Source organism: Bos taurus, chromosome 10 (genome assembly GCF_002263795.3).
Source record: "Bos taurus isolate L1 Dominette 01449 registration number 42190680 breed Hereford chromosome 10, ARS-UCD2.0, whole genome shotgun sequence".
Classification (NCBI taxonomy): domain Eukaryota; kingdom Metazoa; phylum Chordata; class Mammalia; order Artiodactyla; family Bovidae; genus Bos; species Bos taurus.
Window position 1 is genome coordinate 70,844,465 of NC_037337.1, and position 22,140 is coordinate 70,866,604.

The 22,140-nt window shown below is 41.4% G+C and overlaps 1 protein-coding gene and 1 pseudogene across 2 annotated transcripts in view; both read left to right on the forward strand.

The window, feature by feature from the left end:
• Positions 1-19,984, forward strand: part of KIAA0586 — a 166,143-nt gene extending 146,159 nt beyond the window's left edge. The window contains exons 31-32 of one of the 2 annotated variants that reach the window (XM_024998070.2): positions 18,906-18,962; positions 19,470-19,984. In XM_024998070.2, coding sequence (XP_024853838.1) covers positions 18,906-18,962; positions 19,470-19,471 — 59 coding nt within the window. In that variant the 3' untranslated portion in view covers positions 19,472-19,984. Of the gene's footprint in view, positions 1-18,905 lie in introns of both variants that reach the window. The other variant, XM_010809415.4, reaches the window with a different exon arrangement.
• A 958-nt stretch (positions 19,985-20,942) lies between these two features.
• LOC112448587 (uncharacterized) lies at positions 20,943-21,040 on the forward strand (annotated as a pseudogene).
• Positions 21,041-22,140: the final 1,100 nt, after the last annotated feature.

The following is a 22,140-nucleotide window of genomic DNA, read 5'->3' on the forward strand; positions in this document are numbered from 1 at the left end:
GTGAAAACTGCCTTCTCTTCCACAGCCCGTCTCCACTATGCTGAGTTGTTGAGGGCTTGTCTGAGTGCTGTGGAAAGTATCAGCTAGCGTGTGTTTTGACAGTGATCTATGATGCCTTGCTTCATGGGAAATAGTTCAGGAACAGCCAGGAAGTCTGAGGTCCGTTGAGAATGTGTTAAATGTGAGGGGTCCTGTTAGGTTTCTCAATCTCTCAACAGTCTTGAAATTTGTTTGTCCTTGTTCCAGTTTATATGCTCCTGAAAAAGGCCTTTTATTGTCCTGAGCCTGTCACTTAAAGATATCCTTTAACTCAGGAAACAAACCTCACTGATCTTTAGAAGTGTTTTACTTGGATCAAAAAACAGCTGCATACAAATGCTTTATGATGCTTGAAAAATAACACCCAGAGGTACAGTTCTAAAGCAGTTTTGAAGTCCTCCCCTTTTCATAAGAATCTTTCTCCTTTGGGAGGATAATTTTTTGAGAGGTAATAATCTGGCTCTTGGCATCAACCTAAGACCCTTTGCCATTAATTGTGAACAAAGCTCTTGGTTGTAAGATGAACTTATATCAGGTTTCAGGGACTTCAAGCTTCCCAATAAAAAGAGGGACAATTCACAATGAACTGATAGCCTTATTCTGTAACTGCATGGGAAGATTTGGTTTAGACAGGAAAACTGTCTGCAGAAGGGCTTACTTGATGAAAGGATGTGCTCCCCATCCTCTGAGTGCTAAACGTGGTGTGAATTGTCCCTAATAGATTTCTAGGATATACATTGTTATATCTTCACTTTTACTGCAAGTTTACTGCAGTAGCACTAATCAGTGATGAGAAAGTGTGTGTATGTGTGTTGTGACTTTTCTCTTCTGAAGGACAGTCAATAAACTACTTTTATTTTTAGCTGCTTCTCTTTTTTTCTTGGTATGCATTCACATCTGGATTTTCTCTTTTGGAATGTAACTTCCTGTGAAGCAGTGATGCTGATTTTAAAGAAAAATGAATATAACACCTAGCATAAGGTCATATATAGTTTAATATATAAAAGTTTTTTTTTTTTATATTTTATTAATGATAATCATACGTACCAATTTGGGGCCTTGTGAAATTATACAAGCAGAACTTGAATTGTAATTTTTTGCCACCTATTTTTGCAGTAGAAGAGCAGCTGGATAAAAGAGTATTTAGAAACTTTATCAACTTTTTTTTTTCTTTCACTTTTTGGTCATGTAGCATGTGGGATCTTCCCAAAACAGGGATCAAACCCATGTCCCTTGCTTTAAGAGCATGGAATCTTAACCACTGGGCTGCCAGGAAAATCCTATATATTTTCTTCTTTTTTAAACTGAAGTATAGTTGACTTACAGTGTTTCAGGTGTACACCAAAGTGACTGAGCTATATATATATATATCCTTTTTACGATTCTTTTCCATTGTAAGTTATTACAGTTAGTCCTTATTGTTTATCTATTTTATATAACATTTTCTTTTTCATGTTAGATTTTTTTCAAAGTTTTTGCCCAACATTATTGTTTTATTCGGAGAAGGCCATGGCACCCCACGCTAGTACTCTTGCCAGGAAAATCCCATGGACCAAGGAGCCTGGTAGGCTACAGTCCATGGGGTCGCTAAGAGTCGGACACGACTGAGCGACTTCACTTTCTCTTTTCACTTTCATGCATTGGAGAAGGAAATGGCAACCCACTCCAGTGTTCTCGCCTGGAGAATCCCAGGGACGGGGAAGCCTGGTGGGCTGCCGTCTATGGGGTCGCACAGAGTTGGACATGACTGAAGTGACTTAGCATAGCATAGCATAGCATTGTTTTATTAGATTTAATCATCTACGTGGACTAGAGAATTAATTAGAAGGAAGAGAAATGGAGAAGAATTAAAATGTTTTGACAAAGAATTTTAAATGTATATTTTAAACTCAGATTGCATTGATCCTTTTCACTTCTATATGGACATAAAGCTTCATGAGGGGGTGGCTAAATTCCTTGTTTTTATGGGATTCTTCTTTAGTCTTTCCCCCCTTTCCCCTTTCTCCCTTAGAATGCTAAATATTCTCCTTCTATGTAGACTAAATTAAGTACATCTTGAATTCATTTCTTAGAACATAAGAAATCTTTCTCTTACCCATAAGCTGTCAGTACCATTTATATTTTAAATGAAAGGCAACCCTTTTCCTGAAGGAGGAACTCCAACTTTCTTTGGGGATTATCTAAACAATGTCACGTGTCCTCTTTTCTCTACTCCATCTTCACATGAGAAAGCATAAATCATGTAGCCCAACAAATAAACACAATTGACATGTTATTTCTCTTTCTGTAGCGACATCAGTTCTTTAATCTCCTACTTCTTGCAAACAGGCCTCCTTTGGAGGACTGAAATCCTAATGTATACACAATGGTATTCTGTAAGTAAGAAAGGAAACTCTAATGGAACTGTATGTTAGAGAAATTTAATGTAACATGACTACATGAATACCTCTTGCTGTTTTGCTTCTCTCATCCCACTTGGTCATAAAAACCAGAAAGCATTCCTGCTGAAAGGAAAAGAGCAGCTAGCTAAGAGTAAAATCTAACCGTGAAGGGCTGGCAATGCTCAATGCCAAGAACCTGAGACTTTCTTTCAGACATGATGTTTCATTGTTAGGGTTTTATAAGAAGTTAGCTTTAACCTATTAAGAAAAGGGTGATTTAGAAATAGGGAGAAAGGAACAATTTTCCCCCATTCATTCTTCTCTGGTATAAACAAGGTATGAGGCTAATGCTTTCTTGGCATAACATGAAGCTCTGAACTAACAAAAGAGGTGCAATTAAAGCTCACCTGGCCACAGAGTTCTTCTTTACATAAAAGTTAAATTCTAATGATTGGTACTCAGTGGCCAAGATTGGCTCAGAATATTGGCGGCATATTTAATTGATACAGAGCAGTTCTACCAAAATAAAAGTCATTAAACTGACTGGAGAAAGTCTAAGAGAGGAGCAGCAAGGGGATCCTTTTTACGTGTTTTTCTTTAGGGGAAAGCACTGTGGATAGGGGTCTGCTGGTGTGAATGTTTGGTTTGTAAGCCTCTCAAGGCAATCCAGGGGTATCTTTAAGAGTCTGCTTCAGAAAGGCCAACAACATGAATCTTGTTCCCAAAGAATATGAGTTGTGCTATGATTTTATTGAAGTATATTTGCTTTATAATGTATTAGTTTCTGGTATACAGCAAAATGATTCAATCATACATATGTATTCTTGTTCGTGTTGCTTTCCATTTGGGTTTATTGCGGGATGCTGACCATAGTTCTCTGTTATACGGCAGCACCTGTTGCTTATCCATTCTGTATCTAATACTGTGCTTCTGCTAATCCCAAACTCCAACCTGTCCCTCTCCTGCCCCCTCCCCTCTGGCAACTGCAAGTCTGTCCTCTCTGTCTGTGAGTCTGTTTCTTCTTCATAGATAAGTTCGCTTGTGTCCTATTTTCGATTCCACATATATATGAAATCATATGGTATTTGTCTTCCTCTTTCTGACTGCAGTGTGATACTCTCTTGGTCTATCCATGTTGCTGCAAATGGCATTATTTTTCTGGTTGAGTTGTATTCATATATATACATATATATATGTCACATCCTCTTTATCCAGTCATCTGTCGATGGAACATTTAGGTTGTCCCCATGTCTTGGCTGTAGTAAATGGTGCTGCTATGAGCATAGTGGTGCATGTATCTTTTGGAATTGTAGTTTTGTCTGGATATATGCCCAGGAATAAGATTGCTGGATCATATGGTAATGCTTTTTGTAGTTTTTTGAGGAACTCTCATACCGTTTTCCTTAGTGACTGCATCACTTTGCATTCCCACTAACAGTGCAGAAGCTTCCCTTTTCTCCACACTCTCTCCAGCATTTATTGTTTGTAGACTTTTAATGATAACCATTCTGACTGGTATGAAGTGGTACCTCATTGCAGTTTTGATTTGCATTTCTCTAATAATTAGTGATGTTGAGCATCTTTTCATGTGCCTATTGGCCATGTGTATGTCTTCTTTGGAGAAATGTCTGTTTAGGCCTTCTGCCCATTTTTTGATTGGGTTTTTTGTTGTTGTTGTTCTTGTTGTTAAGTTGTATGATCTGTTTGTGTATTTTGGAAATGAAGCCCTTGTCAGTCACATCATTTGTAAATATTTTCTCCCATTCTGTGGGTTGTCTACTCATTTTGTTTATGGTTTCTTTTGCTGTGCAAAAGCTTTTAAGTTTGATTAGACCCCATTTGTTTATTTTTCCTTTCATTTCTATTGCCTTGGTAGATTGACCTAAGGTCAATAGGTATGATTTACATCAGAGAATATTTCACCTTTTCTCTTCTCAGAGTTTTATAGTGTCATGTCTTACATTTAAGTCTTTAATCCATTTTGAGTTTATTTTTGTGTATGGTGAAAGCTATATTCTGACTTCTGTTGTAGGCAGCTGTTCAGCTTTCCCAATATCACCTGCTGAAGAGATTGTCTTTCTCCATTGTATATTCATGCTGCCTTTGTCAAATATTAATTGACCTTAGATGTGTGGGGGTTTTGATAGGCTCTGTATTCTGTTCCATGTCTGTTTTTGTACCAGTACCATGCTGTTTTGATTACTGTAACTTTGTAGTATTATCTGAAGTCTGAGAGGGTTATTATGCATTTTATCTGGTATGCTTTGGTCTAAATGATTCCCAGTCTTCAACCAACAGAGAGCAGGCAGTGGAGCAGGCATTCTGACTCAGGTTTGGTTTGGTAGCTGCACTGATAGCATCTAGGAGAGCCAAGTTGCTTCCTGTGTAGAATAAACGAATCCTCTGTAACAAGCGGATGAAGTGAACTCTTTTTCCCAATCCAAGGCTAGATAATGAGCGGTAAGTATGCCTTTACTGTTGTGAGGTCTGTGCGTGTGTATGCTCAGTCATGTCCAAGTCTTTGTGACCCCATGGACTATAACCTGCCAGGCTCCTCTGTCCTTGGAATTTTCCAGGCAAGAATACTGGAGTGGGCTGCCATTTCCTACTCCAGAGAATCCTCCCACCCAGGGATTAAACACACATCTCTTGCTTCCCCTGTATTGGCAGATGGATTCTTTACCACTAGCACCACTCGGGAAGCCCCAATTGTTGTGATGCACTAGACCCTTATGGAGGAATTGCAAAGGGAGTGGTGATAACTTGACCCTAATACCCACTTCAAAGATAAGAAACAGGCTGATGCTTGATGTTAGAGAGAACTTCTTGGTAGAGAAGTTTGGTTTGGGAGTGATGCTGAGTTTGATGGCACCCAGTTCAAGAAGCTTCAAGCAGGCCACTTAAAGACCTTGTTTTTAGCAACTCCCTGGACTGCTGTCTCAGGAACATAATGGTGAGACTCTGTGGCTATTACCCTGATACAGCAGGGGATAGAGAAAGAGAGCAACTGTGATGTATTAGAACTAGCCGCACTTATCACTAAAGGGGATGGGAAAGTGCAGGGATGTGTGAGTGGTTTTTTTCTTGGACCAGAAGTGGACAATGTGGGAGAGAGCCCTGCTGGAGACATTTTATATCTTCCTAGAAGGATTACCTAGAGGGGTGATGTAACCCCAACCAGGGTTGAATCATGAAATTCCCTGGGGCTAAGGGGAAAAGTAAAAAGAATCAGCCATCGGGAAATGCAATGTACATGTGAAGAGCATTATAGTCTAATGTTCCCACTGGGATCACTGAGGAATTCAGAAATGCACAAGAAAGGTGGTCAACCTGAACTATCCACCCAGTTTAGGAAGCATCAGCTTAAAATAACTCTACAGCCAGAGGAGATCCACCCCCAACTGATACTGGTGTCAGTCAAGTAAGATCTTTTGTGCCGATGTCCACTCACCCTCCCTCATTCTAGAGCCTTTCAGCATACTGAGTTGGGGAGAGCAAAATTGGGAAAGACAGACAGAGAAATCTGTCTTTGGAAAAGGAATCTTCCCCACTGCAAGTCTTCCTGCTGCAGGGCCCTGGTCTGTGGGAGGGGAGGAGGTTTGACGTTAGATGCGATTCAGAATTTTCACAATAGCACTGGGGATTTTGATTTTTGTGAATTTTAAAATATTTATTTGTTTATTTGGCTGCCCTGGGTGTTAGTTGCAACACGCGGGACTTTTAGTTACAGCATGTAAACTCTTAGTCGTGGCGCATGGGATCTAGCTTCCCAACCAGGGATCAAACCCAGGCCCAGTCCATTGGAAGTACAGAGTCTTACCCACTTGACCTCCAGGGAAGCCCCATTCTTTAAAAAATATTCATCTGGGATTTTTGTGATTTTTTTTTTCTTCCTCAGTGATCAGGGAATTTTTTGTTAATAGGGATGAATGGATAGCTCCTGCTTTTATTGTGATTTTACTTATAATCTAAGAATTAGTAATATAATAATCAATCATGTTATCATATTGGAGAAGGAAATGGCAACCCACTCCAGTGTTCTTGCCTGGAGAATCCCAGGGATGGGGACCCTGGTGGGCTGCCGTCTATGGGGTCCCACAGAGTCGGACACGACTGAAGTGACTTAGCAGCAGCAGCATGTTATCATACTATTGTTTATCATCAAAGAGTGAATGGATAAGCTGTGCGTTCACTTGATTTGTCATCTGGGGATCAAGGAACAATGAACCTCAGACAGTGGACTTGAAGTAGAGTTCTGTTCTGTAGACCAGCTCATGAATCAGTTCTGCTCAATCAACATGCCAGGCAGAATTAGGAAATTACTTTATAAAAGAAGATGTTTCACATCCCTCTGCCTCACCCTGACATAGATATTTTCTGCTCCTGAAGTGCATTTGGGCGAATAAAGAATCAAATAAATGATTTCTTGAGCAGGTGAAAAGGTCATTAAAGAATTTAGTGTCCATGAAATCCATCAGCAGATGAATGGATAAGAAAGCTATGGTACATATACACAATGGAGTATTACTCAGCCATTAAAAAGAATACATTTGAATCAGTTCTAATGAGGTGGATGAAACTGGAGCCTATTATACAGAGTGAAGTAAGCCAGAAGGAAAAACACCAATACAGTATACTAACGCATATATATGGAATTTAGAAAGATGGTAACAATAACCCTGTGTACGAGACAGCAAAAGAGACACTGATGTATAGAACAGTCTTATAGACTCTGTGGGAGAGGGAGAGGGTGGGAAGATTTGGGAGAATGGCATTGAAACATGTAAAATATCATGTATGAAACGAGATGCCAGTCCAGGTTCGACGCACGATACTGGATGCTTGGGGCTAGTGCACTGGGATGACCCAGAGGGATGGTATGGGGAGGGAGGAGGGAGGAGGGTTCAGGATGGGGAACACATGTATACCTGTGGCGGATTCATTTTGATATTTGGCAAAACTAATACAATTATGTAAAGTTTAAAAATAAAATAAAAAAAATAAAAAATAAATAAAAAAAGAATTTAGTGTCCATGAAAATGAAGGGGAATACATAGCCTCTTCTTCAAGGTTCACAGACTATATGTTAAATGTTACTTTGTCTAGGATGCAGGCATGTTTCATAGTGATCATCCTCCCATTGAGTAAGAATCTGGAAATAAAAATTAATAGGACAATTTTTATGTTATAGAAGAGACATTATGTGTAGAGCTATCGATAGCAGGCACACAGCCACTTTTAATGAAGTCTCACTTCAAACATCCACCAACGCTTGATGAGCTCACTTGTAGTTTTTCTTTTTTAATGATGTGTTAAGTTCTAAAATATCTAGTTAGTAACCTGTTTTTGAAGTAGGGCTCTTTAGAACACGACAAGGTAATTGGTTCAGAATAGTGACACTCGGCTGGCGAGTGCAGCTCTCTGGGGTCAGGTGGAACATCTGCTCTTAAAGAATGTAAACTGGTGAAATAAATTCTAAATAAAGATAAGGTTGTTCCTGCAGGAGGAAGAAGGAGACTAAGAAAACTGCTAAACTCTTGAAAAGTGTCATTTCCCAATGCTGTCTAGGGAGTCTTTTGAAGGAAACAGTGATTAGTACAAAGGCTGCAGAGTGTCTGATAATTAACGTTTTATTTGTGTTTTTATTTGATTCATGTCATCCCCTTAGCTTCATGAGAGCAAGAACTCCTTGTCTCTCAAATTTAAAATGCCGCCCAGCCCTACAATCATTTGGCCTCTTTTCTTTTTCTTTCACCATCAGAGAGATTTCCCTGGAAAGGACCTTGTCTACTGTCTCTCTCATCAACAATTCCCTCTGCTAAGCCACACTCACTCCCTACCTTGGCATGTCTCTCTCAGGGTGTGAGGGTGACCCGAAGTTGCAGGGGGGGCGGGGTGCAGATGAGTGGCTCCTGCACACACAGGCCTGTGGCAGCTTGGACAGACTCTGGAGACACTGGCCCTTTGGAGCAAATCCAGAAGCAGTAATGGAACTCTAATGAATATCCCTTTTATTTTGGTTGGTCAGTTTTTCAAGAACATACTTCAAATTACAGAGAAATGTAAGCCGCCTTACACTGTATCAGGGCTGCTTGGTACAGTGAGAAAATAAAATGTAGAAAAGCACCAGGGTTTACTCTTTATCCTGGGAACCGCTTCTTCTTCTTGTCAGCACTGACAGCCCTGCCAGGCTACTCTCCATTTCAAGAAGAGTAAATGGACTGTGGTGTGTGTGTGTGTGTGTGCGCGCACATGTGCGTGTTTTCAGCAGGGTTTAGTCCATGAGGAGAAAGTATTCACAGAGAAGAAACAGAGCTTGTACTCTTGACCCTGCTGTTCATCTAGTGTCCATAGGTCCCCATTCCACATCTTCCTTCATCAGACTTTGCTTTTTAGGATCTTTGTATTTATAAACTATCCCTCCAACAAGTAGTGTTAAACTGTTTTTAAAAAAGTGAATGACTCTGGGTTTTATATTTTGGTTGTTGTGGTTGGCAACTAAACTAGAAATCCAGGGCAGGTCTCCCTCCTTAGAACACATGACTAGGGGATTGGCCTTTCTTCCTTTAGAGAGACTCTTGGTGAAGAGAACTTTTAACAATTGTTCATCTTAAAATGCACCTTAAAAATTTCAAGAAACACATTAATTTTACTAATGGGAAGGCAGATTTAAAGCAAAAGCAGTGAAATCTTTTCATTCCTTCCAGAATGTGGCCCAAGGTGAATACATTAAGTGTAGAGCTTGGGATTTACCTAATGGTTTTCAGAAGCCAACTCCATAGCTTTGATTAATGCTGCCTCATAATACCAATGATGTGTACCCCAGTAAATCACTGGAACATTTTTCCCTGGTAATATATTAAAGTCATACATTAAGGCTACTGTGGTTTGGGTGATATATTGCTGGGGGGGGAAAACACACCCAACTGCCTAAAGGCCGTGTTGTACACACTTGGGTTGACTTAAGCCTAGCTCCTTTTTCATGAATATTTCATTGAGTATATTCGGAGAACTTTTTGAGTACCTGCCCACCCCCTACCCACACCACCGCCAACATTAAAGACATGGTCCTCAAATTTGCATGGGTACTTTGTTTCAAAGAACTCTGTTCAAATACAAGTACATGTGAAAAACGTTGAGTAAGTTAAAAGTATGGGCTTCGTAGTCCTCAAAATTGTTGGGTTAGAGTTCTAGCTCTTTCATTTGATGGGCTATGTGGTCTTGAGTAAGTAAGTCATTTAGACTTTCGGTACAATGGGGTGTGTGTGTGTCTATCTCGCAGTGTCACAAAGAGGATGAGCTGAAATCCTAAATGTAAGTGGATAGCCCAGTTCTTGGCACCAAGTCAGTGAGTGAGGGCTCCTTTTGAATGTTCTAGCAGGGACCTCCTGACCAGCATTTTTGTACCCTACTTGGAGTCTTCCGTAACAACTGCTTTATTTTGAGCTGCTTTGGGTGACTAGGTTTATATAGGAGTCAAGGTTAATGATCCAGGTAATGGCCTTCCATTTGGAAATGGTATGGCAGAGTTGCAGGGCGGTGCTAAGTACCTCGTCTGGCAGACTCCATTCTCCCTAGGCCACCTTCCTTGCTGGGCAGTAATGGGCTGCATGGCTCTGTGGTCTAAGCACAGAACATCCTGTGCCACAGTGTGGACAGGATCTCAGTGAGGGAGAAAGTAGTGACCATTCTAGTTCTTGTCCTGAGTTTTGGCTGTTGATGCTGGAGATTAAAGAGAAAAATGAAACTGGAGAGACAGCTTTTTTCACCAAGTTCAAGTGAAATGATTTGGTTTCAAGCATCCCAGATAATCTCTGTTAAACTTCAGTCCCAGCTGAGGCTGTACTGGTCTGATCTCACAGTCAGCAAAATCACAGTTACCTTTTAAAAATGCCCAACTTGGGTTGTTACAGAAATCCACCTATGCCTTGTGTGTACAACTTGTGGGTATAAATCATACTAACTGCATTTGTAAAATAGCAATAATAGTACAAATAAGGAAGTTTTCTCTAATTTCACCAGTCTGACTCAGCTACCATTTTCATATTTCTAGAATCCTCTCCAAACTTTACCCTATGCATACACAATTTTATGTTTCCACTATTGCATAGTTACAATCATTAATTTTATTAGATAATACATGAATATACACATGTACAAATATGTACAAATTAAAAGTATAGACTTCCATAGAGCTAACAATGAAAGTCTATTACCTTACTCCAACCAGTTTTTGTTTCATTATGTTTTTTTTCAAAAATGTCATCATCTGCTTGTGTTTGTGATTTCCTTTTTTTTTTATTCAGTAGAAAGACTGAGCTTGTTCTCATTTTATAGATGAGGCAACTGAAGCCCTTCCCCACTTCTTCCTGGAAGAAACAGCAAATCTGAGAATGAGGGCCATGTGCTCAGAAAGGGCCTGGGTCCCTGATGACTTCCTTGAGCGGTTCTCTCAGCTCTGGGTTGCCTACATCTGGTTTTGTATTACATGAGAGAAATAACCAGCTACTTGGTTTAGTCACTCTAGCAGGGTTTCTATCACATGCAGCCAAACACATTCCCAACTGATACAGCTGTGTTCTCTCATAGACTTATCCACTTACCATTTGCTGATTTCCGGTCATGTGCCCACAGTGTACAGATTATGCACATAAGGCTAATAGTTAACATTTCTAGAACAGTTACTGCAGGCAATACTTGTATCATGACCTTTACATGTCTTCTCATTTAGTGCTCCACAATAACCCTAAAGTAGGTATTTTTCTGTATTTACAAATGAAGAAACTCAGAGAGATGAAGTATCCCACTCAATAGCACTCATCCAGTAAGCTCCACGCCTCTCGGACACTCAGCTGCAAGAAACTGCATCCCATTTATCCTTTAGGGACATAGGGACCGAATAGATTTTTTTGAGATGCCAAACAATATGGTTAAAGAAATCCTTACACTGTGAAGTATGTATGGTTATTCCCATCTTCAAATGAGATTCAGAGAGATCAAATGCCTTCAATGCAATTAATTCAGCCTGACAAATATCCACGGAGCACTGCATTCTGGAAACTTTCTCAGGTGCTTGAGGCTACCCGGCCGGATGAAGCAAGGCCTGGCTCAAGTGAATGCTGCAAGGCAGGCAAGACTTTTTCTGGAATTAAAGCAGTTGCAGAAGTTGTGCTTTCTCCGGCTGGCATCAATTACTGACTTTCTGTCAGCAGAATATTCCAGATGGGCTGGTTTCTGTAAAATCCCTAGGGGGAATCCCAGGGCTTAGGAAGGGGGAAGGGGAGGGAGGAAGCTGGCAAAAGAGACTGTTTGCAAGGGCTGCTTTTCAGTCTCCCCAAATCAGGTACAAAATCATGAACTGTCCCAGAACACACTCTATTTGTTAATTGTTCAGTTCTCCCAAGCACAGAGAGGAGAGAGAAAGGGAACCTTTGCCATGTGATTGGACTCAGATTTGTTTACCAGATCAAAGCCCTTGGGTAATGGAAACTTCAGAGGGGGAGAGGGCGGGCGGGGAGCAGCGCCGACAGCGTCTACTTAGCTGAATGCATCATTCTGTACACTCTGGAGCTTGAGCTGCATGGTTTGGAAATGCCAGCTCTCTTCAGGCTTGTCACAAGAGGGTTCTGGGGCGCTGGAACAGCTCAGGGACGCTGGATGCTAAGCATGTTTATAGAGGGAAGCTGCTGGGCCACGTTCGTCTCCCATTCTGTAGACATCTCTTGTTTCTTAAGGGAAAAGTAACAAGTTCTTGGTTCCCCTAACATGTGTGTAGCTAATTTTGAAATTGTTAACATTTCCTGATGATAAACTTTTTTTTTTCCATTAATAAACAGCAGGAATTTATTTCTTCTAGGTCTGGTTCTTCTAGTTCTTCTAGTTCCAAGATCAGGGTGCCAAATTGTCGGGTGAGGGCACTCTCCTAGTTGCAGAATTCTCGTATCCTCACATGGTGGAAAGAGGACGATAAACTTTCTGAAGGGTTCTCTGTATATCTCATGTCCTCTGGGGAAATACGGACCCTCCAAAAATTCCTACACTGAACCCTATCCCCATGGGGATATATTAGGAAACTGTCAGGTTTGGGGGAGGTGATTAAGGTTAGATTAGGTCATGCGAGTGGGGCCCTGGTGATGGGACTAGATCGTCACTGTTGCTCGGGTTTTTCTTTAGTTGCGATGTGTGGGCTTTTCACACACACAGTACTGGCTTCTCTTGTTGCAGAGCCTGAGCTCTAGGGTGCGGGCTCAGTAGTTGTGGTACGCTGGCTTAGTTGCCCTGTGGCACGTGGAATCTTCCCAGACCAAGGTTTGAACCCTTGTCCCCTGCATTGGCAGGCGAATTCTTAACCACTGGACCACCAGGGAAGTCCTCCTAGAGCCTTTATAGAAAGAGGAGGAGACAAGGAGTCTCTGACTAAACCATACACTCTAATAGTTGTACTGAGAATCATTTATAGTTCAAAACATTAATTATAAATGAAGAGTAAAAGGGAAGGAAGGATATACCAAATTAATATCCTGGTCACCTCCAAGGAGGGAAGTTCAGTGGGAAGAGGGCCAGGAAGACTTTTGCTTTAAATGTGTTGTTTGGATTTTTCTTATAATGAGTCTGTACTAATGTATTACTTCTATAATTAAAAATTTTTTCTAAAAAAAAATTCTTACACAGTACATATTAAAAGTGGCTCTTGCCTTTAGTTATTTTAAACTACGAGGATTCTCATCAATCTTTTAAAAGAACAACTCAGCATAATGCCAGGTCTTGAAAAGTAATGTTTTTAAAATGACAAGATAGTTTGGGATTAGAATTCTCTTATAAAGTGGAGGTTGTTTGCACTGGGAATGGACCGATAATACTTTGCAAACAGCCGTTGAATGATTTGTGATTGCTAAGTGCCCAGAGGATGAGCAGCCCCCAGTGCATGCCTGGTGCTGTTATTAATGTATCTTTCATCTTTTGCCTGCTCTGCAAATGTTAACTGGTTCACTCTCAAGAATGATATGATAAATTCTTACTGCAGTTGGAACCTGAGGTATATAGGGACAGGTCAAGGGGATTTTTTCACTGTAATTTTTGTGGGAGCTGATTTAACAGTCAATAGAATAGGAGGGTCTGGGAGAGAAGACTGCTGTTTTTTTTTTAATTTATTCCTTTCTAGCTGTACTGGGTCCTCATTGCTGTGTGTGGGCTTTCTCTAGTTGCGGCGAGCAGGGGCTCCTCTGTAGTTGTGTTTGGGCTTCTCTTCATGGTGGATTCTCTTGTTGCAGAGCACAGGCTCTCGGACTTCTGTAGTTTTGGCTCCCATGCTCTAGCGAGCAAGCTCAGCAGTTGTGGTGCATGGGCTTAGTTGACCTGCGGCACGTGGGATCTTCCCAGACCAGGGATCTAAACCATGTCCCCTGCACTGGCAGTAGGATTCTCGACCACTGGACCCCCAGGGACGTCCAAGACTTCTGTTCAGCCACCAGCAGGATGACCTTTATGTTTTACGCCCAGTGTCGCTGCCTCTGGGCCACACTTGCGACAAGGGTGTCTCTGGTGAGGCTGGGAGTCCCTGTGCCTGCCTGCTTGGGCCGACCATGAATAAAGTGTTTTAAAAGACCCTCTCCCTTTCAACTTGAGATTTTACTTTCTGTTAACTTTCTCTGTTTCCTCTGAAGACCTAAGAAAATTACTGTGTCAGATGTGTTATTACTAGGCAGAGTGACTTATGGCAAAAATTAGCCTTCATGGTGAACTGTATCTACACAGGGAAAACCTAGAACCTGAGGGAAGCCATAGCTCTGGGCTTCCTGAGAGCTGTGACTCAAAACTGTGCAAGTTCTTTGAGGGCGCCAGGCACAGCAGCTATTCCTGTGGAGTTGTTACAGGAAATGCTACCTCCTGTGGGGCATGAGGGTCTAGACCGGGGCAGGGATCCCACACGGACCTCATGTGGTCTCATATCGTTGCACTGGAAGCCTGGAAAACCAAACAGGAGAACCCACGGTGCCATATGGATTGCTGCATGGACCACTTCCCAGGGGAAAGGGAGCACTGTTGCTGCCCTGCTGACAGGATTTCCTGTCCTAGATTCTGAATCTAAATATGCTTGACTGTGGTCTTGTGCATCTGGATACTGAGTTGAGTCTGAGAAGCTGCCTACCCAGGAAGGTTTTACAGATCCACTCTGTAGCCATTTCCTGAGGTCTTGTGCCTCTCAGGGAGTTGTTAGGCATCCAGACTTGGTTCCCTTCTGCTTCCTATAAAACCTCTGCCCTTCTCAGGCCACTGGGAATCTCTCCTTGAAGCCTTTTCGATATTCCCATTTTTCTTCCTGTTCTCAGTACTGTATCTTTGGTATGTATAGTCCTTTAATAAGATTGGAAGAGCCATTGCCTTCAAGCATCTTTGCCTTCGGCCCTGCAAAAATTGCTAAGGCAAGGAAATACGAAAGGCTATATGTTAAGAATGGTGGGCAGGGGACAGAAAAGAAAATTCTAATCAATAGGTGAAAAATTCATGCCGCCACACTTGTCAATATTAATAATAAAAGCTCTTCACATTATATAGAGCTTGGTTCTTTGCAAAGTGTTTTCACAAACAGTCTCTCGTTTCGGCCTGACAATATTATTAATATAAGGGAAGCAGGCAATGCAAGCCCTTGGGAAGGCTTGCTTTCTAACATTTGCTTGTCACCGTGGTGTAAATGCTCACACCATGGCCAGTTCCAAACTACCAATGACTTAACAATCTGAATTTCTAGATATTTAACTTGGGAGTCACTTTGGGAGTCAGGACATAGATAATCATCTTAATTTAAAGGTGAGCAAAGCAAAGCTCAGAAAATCTGTCCAAGTCACAGAGATAATAAGGAACAAAGCTAGGAACTTGAACTCATTTCTGCTATTCTGTGCCCTTTTCTTGAATCAAGTCCATCCTTCTGGTATAGTAATAGTAAAAAAAAATCCTGAATATATTTGCCACCAATGAAAAATACCTAAAAAAAATTCCCTTCACATGTCTACTTGATAATCAGTCTTATTTCTCTCCTCCATCTGCTTTAAGGAAAGATTCTCTCAGTGTGCAGAATCCTTACCCTCCCCATTCATCTGGGACCACACTCCACCAGTTAATTCCTCTGTCTTACATCTCTGAATCATGACTCTTCCTCCCTCATCTGTATCTCCATTCACAATGTCTCTAATCCAAGACTGATTCCCTTCCTTTGACTTGTTCACCATCTATTTCTGATGATCATGCTTCTTGACAAAGTCAGGTTTATTCCAACATTTCCACCCGTACGTTAGGTCACTGTTTTTTGACGTGTCCTCCCAAACACCCCAGATCTCCCCTCTCAAAGGTCATCTGTGCCCTTCTCATGTCCAAGTTCGGGCTTTATATCAGTCCTCCTCTGGTTTATTCTTCCTTTGGCACTTGATGTGCTAATGATATCCTTCTCAAACGCGTTTCTCATTTGGTTTTCCTTCTCGGTCAGGCTCCACAATTTTTCATCACGTCTTTGTGCATGGTCTTCCTCTTAGAAAAGGGAGCCTCATGAGTATCTAGACAGAGCCTGGGGTTCATGCTTCATTATTCAGTCATTGACTCCAGCACCCTGTCTCTTCTGTTTCTCTCTACCTTTTACATCCAACCTGACACTTGGCAGAGGAGCCTGGCTGCTTTTGGAACACCATCATATTCATTTCACTTTATCTGCCCCATGACTCTGTGAAGATGCAACACCCACTAGGCAGGTGTACCCATATATTACATGAAAGGAAAACATCAAACTAGCCTGTGTTTCCAGGAGAAGTCCAGAACAAGTAGACCTGATGGAACTGGCACGTCAGCTCACCGCCTAAGTCTCATGGTTCCTGACTTTACTATTCTCACAAAATTCTCTTGGACCCTTTAGATCACCAGAGTTTGGTCTGTTGGAAAGAATATAGGCTTTGAGAAAGGTCTGGGCTTGAATTCGGGTTCTGTCACTCACTAGCATCATGGCTTTGGGCACGCCCTGTAACCCTTCTAAGTCTGTGTTGTCATCTGAAGAAGCTAAGACCCTGTTTGTGAGGAGGCTGCGGGCTGTGAGATAAAGTATGAAAAGTGACAGCATGGCGGTCACTGAACAAATGGCAGGTCATTATCACTAACTAGGTTTGTGTTTGATGGCTCCCCACAGGCTCTAGTTCTCAATCCTAACCGATTTGGATAACCCCGCTCCTGGCTTTATCTGGAGCACCCGTCCACAGATGGTATTCCTGTCCAGACCCTGACCTTTGGCTCTTTGAACTCTACTTTATTCCCAAATTGAAGACATATAGGAAAGGAGTTTCACTCTATTTTAGCCCAGCTAGCTTTGCCAATCTCCCAGGTCCTCTTTTGCCTGATTTATGACCTAGTAGGGCCACAGTTTGGTTTGGAATTTCTAAGTAATTTAATGTAAACTGGAATGCTTTTTAGGTAAAGTTTACTATACATGCAGGTCTAAGTTGGTTTGCTATTTCTTTTATTGTCTTTTGAGATCTGTGAGCAATGGTCACTTCTTGGTTTGCAAAGAAATGCCTATCTCTTTTGAGCTCCAAACCAGTGAGTTTCTGGAAGTCAATTATGTTTAGCCCAGAGGATACTTTTGTATTGTTTTGTTTAAGAACACTTTTCCCTATGCTGAGTACTAAAAAGATACTATCTCAGTAATTTCTGTTGGGAGGTGAATCAGCAAATATAGAATTCCTTTCCTTAATATGATACCATCTGTAGTTTTGTTCGCAGGTGGCCCAGTGGTAACAAATTCGCCTGCAGTGCAGGAGACACAAGAGACTCAGGTTCGATCTCGGGCTTGGGAAGATCCCCTGGAGAAGGAAATGGCAACCCACTCCAGTAGTTTTGTTTGTTCATTTGTTTATTCCTGTACCTTACTTAGGATTACAAAAGTTGTGAAGATGCTTAAATCAGATAATTATGTGTTTCTGAAAGGACTGAAGAGATTAAAAATCTTTTATTAACAAATTATTAAAGAATGATATATTTTCAAATTCAAGCAGTATAGAATCCATAAGATATAACACTATTAACATCACCTTTAGAGGATTTTTTGCATGTGTACTAACAAACACATGTCTGAAAAATATATATGTTTATATGCATTCTTGTGTGTGTATTCACATAAGGCTCTGCAATTTGCTTTTCTCAATTACAGTGGACTCTTAGAATTTCTGTGTCAGTAAATAAAATTTTGGCTTCTTTATTTTTAATCATATGCATAATACTGTCACTAAACAGAGGTGCAATTTCAAATCAACTCATTCATTCTCATTCCTTACAACCACAGAACTTTTGGTTCTAATAGGATTTCACTGAATAGTACCTAATTATTTAAATAGACAGCTCTTCCTGTCTGATAATTCATGAATAAATAATTCATTAGTAACTGAGGACGACCACAAACTTATATTTCTACGAAAGAAGAGGCTTATTGAATTAGGAGGATTTGTATACCTAAGCAGAAATGGCAAGGCATATAGGAGAAGACATTGCTCTAGAGGCCGAAGATCTGGATTCTAGTTGCGATTCTTTTGTGTTGAACAAGGCACCAATATCACTGGGCCTCAGCAGTGTCAGTAAGTGAGGATATTAATGTCTACCTGCTTAACTCATAAGGTTCTTGTGAGGGTGTCATAAAATATATGCAAGCACTTTGAAAACTATCATTTTTTGCTATTTTGTTATTTAATGATTTCAGTGAGTTTGAGCAATTGAGAGTAAGTTGATAGTTGACACTAATGTTGAGATCTCTAATTATAACATGTCTCAGAGATTGGCCACAAATTCTGTGTGATATCTTCTATTGAGAGGAGATGTCTAATTCTTCCCAGCTTGGGTTCCAAACTCATGAATGAAGGAGCCATCTTGGGTATTCCAGCATTAGCAGACATGACGTGGTGAAGAGCCATCTTAGATACTGTAGTACATATACAGACAAAGTACTTATGCTCAATATATACAAAGAATTCTTATAACTCACTGGTAATAAAACAAAGGGCCAAATTTCTCTCTGCCAGCCCCCTTGAGACGAGGGTGCAGACATTTTGTCGCTTGGCAATCAGATGCACTTTCTCAAGTCCTTCAGTCCTGAGCTGGTGATGTGAACATACAGAACCATTTAAGGTCACGCCGGTGGCACTGAGTCTAGCGGCTGGTGACAGAGGCTGCAGGGACAGCGGGGTGTCCTCAGAATCTGTCCCGTTGATGACGTGGCTTTGACTTTGTGTCCTGCTGGCCAGCTGGAGTTCTGGCCATTTTCCCAGACTGATTCTCCAGCCTTCTAGTCCTGTGAGTCACCTGCTATGTTTCCAATAAGTTCCTTTTTCTAAGCCCAGTTGCTATGGTTTCCAACAAAGAGCTCTCACTAATTTGACAGAAAAACCTTCTTGGGATATCAATGAGAGAAGGCCATGTGTGCAACTTCCTTCCCAACTCAGCAATCTGTTTTTTTTATAGGACGTTTATCATTCTTTTCGTGTTATCTAACCAAAGGACTAGAAGCCAAAAGTGTCTGTAAGTATAAGCCTGTCTATAGGGATGTTTGCCATTTAGTATTGTTGAGTTTTTCTCACCTTGGAAAATTAAAAGAGAAGTCATTCTAACATTTTTGGTATTCAAGTAGAAAGTATATTATGTCTTGCTGCTGCTGCTGATGCTAAATCACTTCAGTTGTGTCCAACTCTGTGCGACCCCAGAGACGACAGCCCACCAGGTTCCCCCGTCCCTGGGATTCTCCAGGCAAGAACACTGGAGTGGGTTGCCATTTCCTTCTCCAATGCATGAAAGTGAAAAGTGAAAGTGAAGTCACTCAGTCGTGTCGGACTCCTAGTGACGCCACGGACTGCAGCCTACCAGGCTCCTCTGTCCATGGGATTTTCCAGGCAAGAGACCTGGAGTGGGTTGCCATTGCCTTCTCTGATATTATGTCTTAGAATGTTTTAAAAAAAAAATACATTGTTTTGGTCAAATCCATCTTGTCAGAAGAGTGTCTTGCTTTATTAATTTTTCCCATGTTCCCAGAATAAGAGACAGCAATCGAACATCAGTTCAAGGCCCCTTACAACTCTGAATGAATTTTAAGAAGAAAAAATTTCAATGAGGGAAAGCTTCCTGCTCTAAAGGTGAAGTCTCAGAGAAGAGGAAGGAGTAAGAAGTCAGAAGAGAGGGCCACAACAGGAGTGGAGAGAAGATGGAGACACTAAAAAGACATGAACTCTGAGCACAGACCCAGGATGCCTCTGTTACCATTGTGTTCATACTCTTTAGATGGTGCCCTGAGACTCAGCTCTACTGCTCCAAACTGCCCAGGAACAGGTGAGAGGCAGGTGGTCAACTCAGTCATGGTCCAAGAGCCCTCACTGAGATGCTGTCTCCAAGAAGAAGGAGTACTGAGGCCACAGAGGCTCCAGTCTCAGCCCAGAGGTGAGGGTGCAGTGAATGGGCACAGGCTACCACTCCCCTTGCATATAACACCCAAACCAAGTTGGCCACTTACCTTCTCACTAATAAAGACCATTATGTCATGTTTTCACACATGCATGCTCAGTTGTGTCTCTTTTGCGACCCCATGGACTGGAACCAGCTGCCATTTTCTCCTCCAGGGGATCTTCCTGACCCAGGGTTTGAATCTGGGTCTCATGCATCTCTTGCATTGGCAGGCAGATTCTTTACCACTAAGCCACTTAGAATGTCGTGTTTGGTTTAGTTGCTAAGTTGTGTCCAAATCATTGCAACTCCATGGACTATAGCCCACCAAGCATGTCATGTTTAATATATATTAAAAGACATTGGAACATATACATAAGTGATGAAACACAGTAATAAAATGGAGACCCCCCATCCCACTACCCAAATTAAGAACTAGAATGTGTGTGTATGTGTGTTAGTTGCTCAGTCATGTCCGACTCTTTGCAACCCCATGGACTTTGGCCCCCCAGGTTTCTCTGTCCTTGGAATTCTCCAGGCAAGAATACTGGAGTGAATTGCTATTCCCTTCCCGACCCAGGGGTCGAACCCTGATCTCCTGCATCACAGGCAGATTCTTTACCATTTGAACTACAGGGAAGTCAAGAACTAGAACTAAAACTACAAGGAAGTCAAGAACTAGAATAGCCAGTATTAATATTAAATTTGCCCTTTCCTTTCTTTTTAAAATTCCTAGTATGGAGTGCTTAATTCTGTCAGAACACATATGTAGACTTGGGTGAACTGAAATAGACTAATACTGGATAATATTGGAGTAGGTTGCCACTTCCTACTCCAGGGAATCTTCCTGACTCAGGGATCGAACCTGCGTCCCTTGCATCAGGAGATGTGGATTGTTTACCACTAGTGCCACCTGGAAAGCCCTAAGAGTGGTTATTCAGTCTTTAATTACATATTCCTAGTTATGCTGTTATTGAACAGCCCCCTTTTAGAAGAGTCTTCCTTATATTGAACGGGAGTCTGTGTCCCATGACTTCCACCCATTATTCTTAGCTTTACCATTGGGAGGCACTGTGGTTAAGAGTGCAGATTCCAAGATACAGAGAGGATTAGCATGGCCCCTGTGTAAGGATGACACGCAAATTCATGAAGCATTCCATATTTTATTAAGAAAAAAAAAAGAGTGCAAATTTCAGAATTGACTAGATCTAAGTTCAAAGCTCAGTCACTTGCTGATTATGTGATCTTGGCAAGTTACTTAGCTTCTTTGTAACTTAGTTTCATCTTCTGTAAAGTGGGACTAATAATACTATCCATTTTATAAGACAGGCTGGACCAGACCATAAATGATGGCCTGGGTTTGAGGACTGTTGAGGTTTGCTTTGAATTACTGTAGCTTCTGTGTATTATCTGATCATTTCGGAATTACAGTACACTGTTGTTCACAAACCGGAATTATAGTGGTTTTTAAAGGTTAGTGGTTTAGTTTTTCTTCAAGTATAAGGGAGTAGCCAGTCCAGAGCTGGTATTTTTCTGCTCTGCCATTTTTAGTGGGTGGTTTCATGATTCAAGAAGGTCACTGAGTTCAAAACACCATCAGAGTTCCAGAGAGAAAACTCAAAAAGGGAGACAGGGTACATGCCAATAGCCTTTCTTCTTTTTAAAGAAGCTTTCCTGTAAATCCTACTCAACAATGCTCACCTGTCATTGGACAGAGGTAAATCATGGGGCCATCCTTGGCTGTAAGGCAAACTGGGAAACGTAGTCTTTTAGCTAGAACGTTACCATCCTAAATAAAATTAGGATTCTGACACCAAGAAAGAAGAGAAAAATGGGTATTGGCAGCTTGCAGTCCCTACTAAGTAAATTAATCAAGCACACACACACTGATAGAGAGTACTCTGCTTTACTTAAAGTCTACTGAGTTAAATGTTAATCACATCTAAAAAATGCCTTGACAGAAGTCTCTAGACTGGTGCTTGACTGAGTCCTGTGACCCAGCCAGACTGATCCACAAAATCAGCCATTACACATACATTAAAGTTACAAACAGCTTTGGCAGCTCTGTGCCTCTGTTTCTAATGGATTGAAGTGGACATGAAGTTCAGTGAATCTACCAGCCCTGGAGGAACTTCCCAGATTACAAGAGCCCTGAGCCTTGGCTTGCCTTTTGCATCGTTTCTGGCTGGTGGGGTGGGGAGGTGCAGGTGGCAGGAGGGATGTCTGATGCTCTGGGGTCACCTTGTTACCATGGAACGCAGCCTTT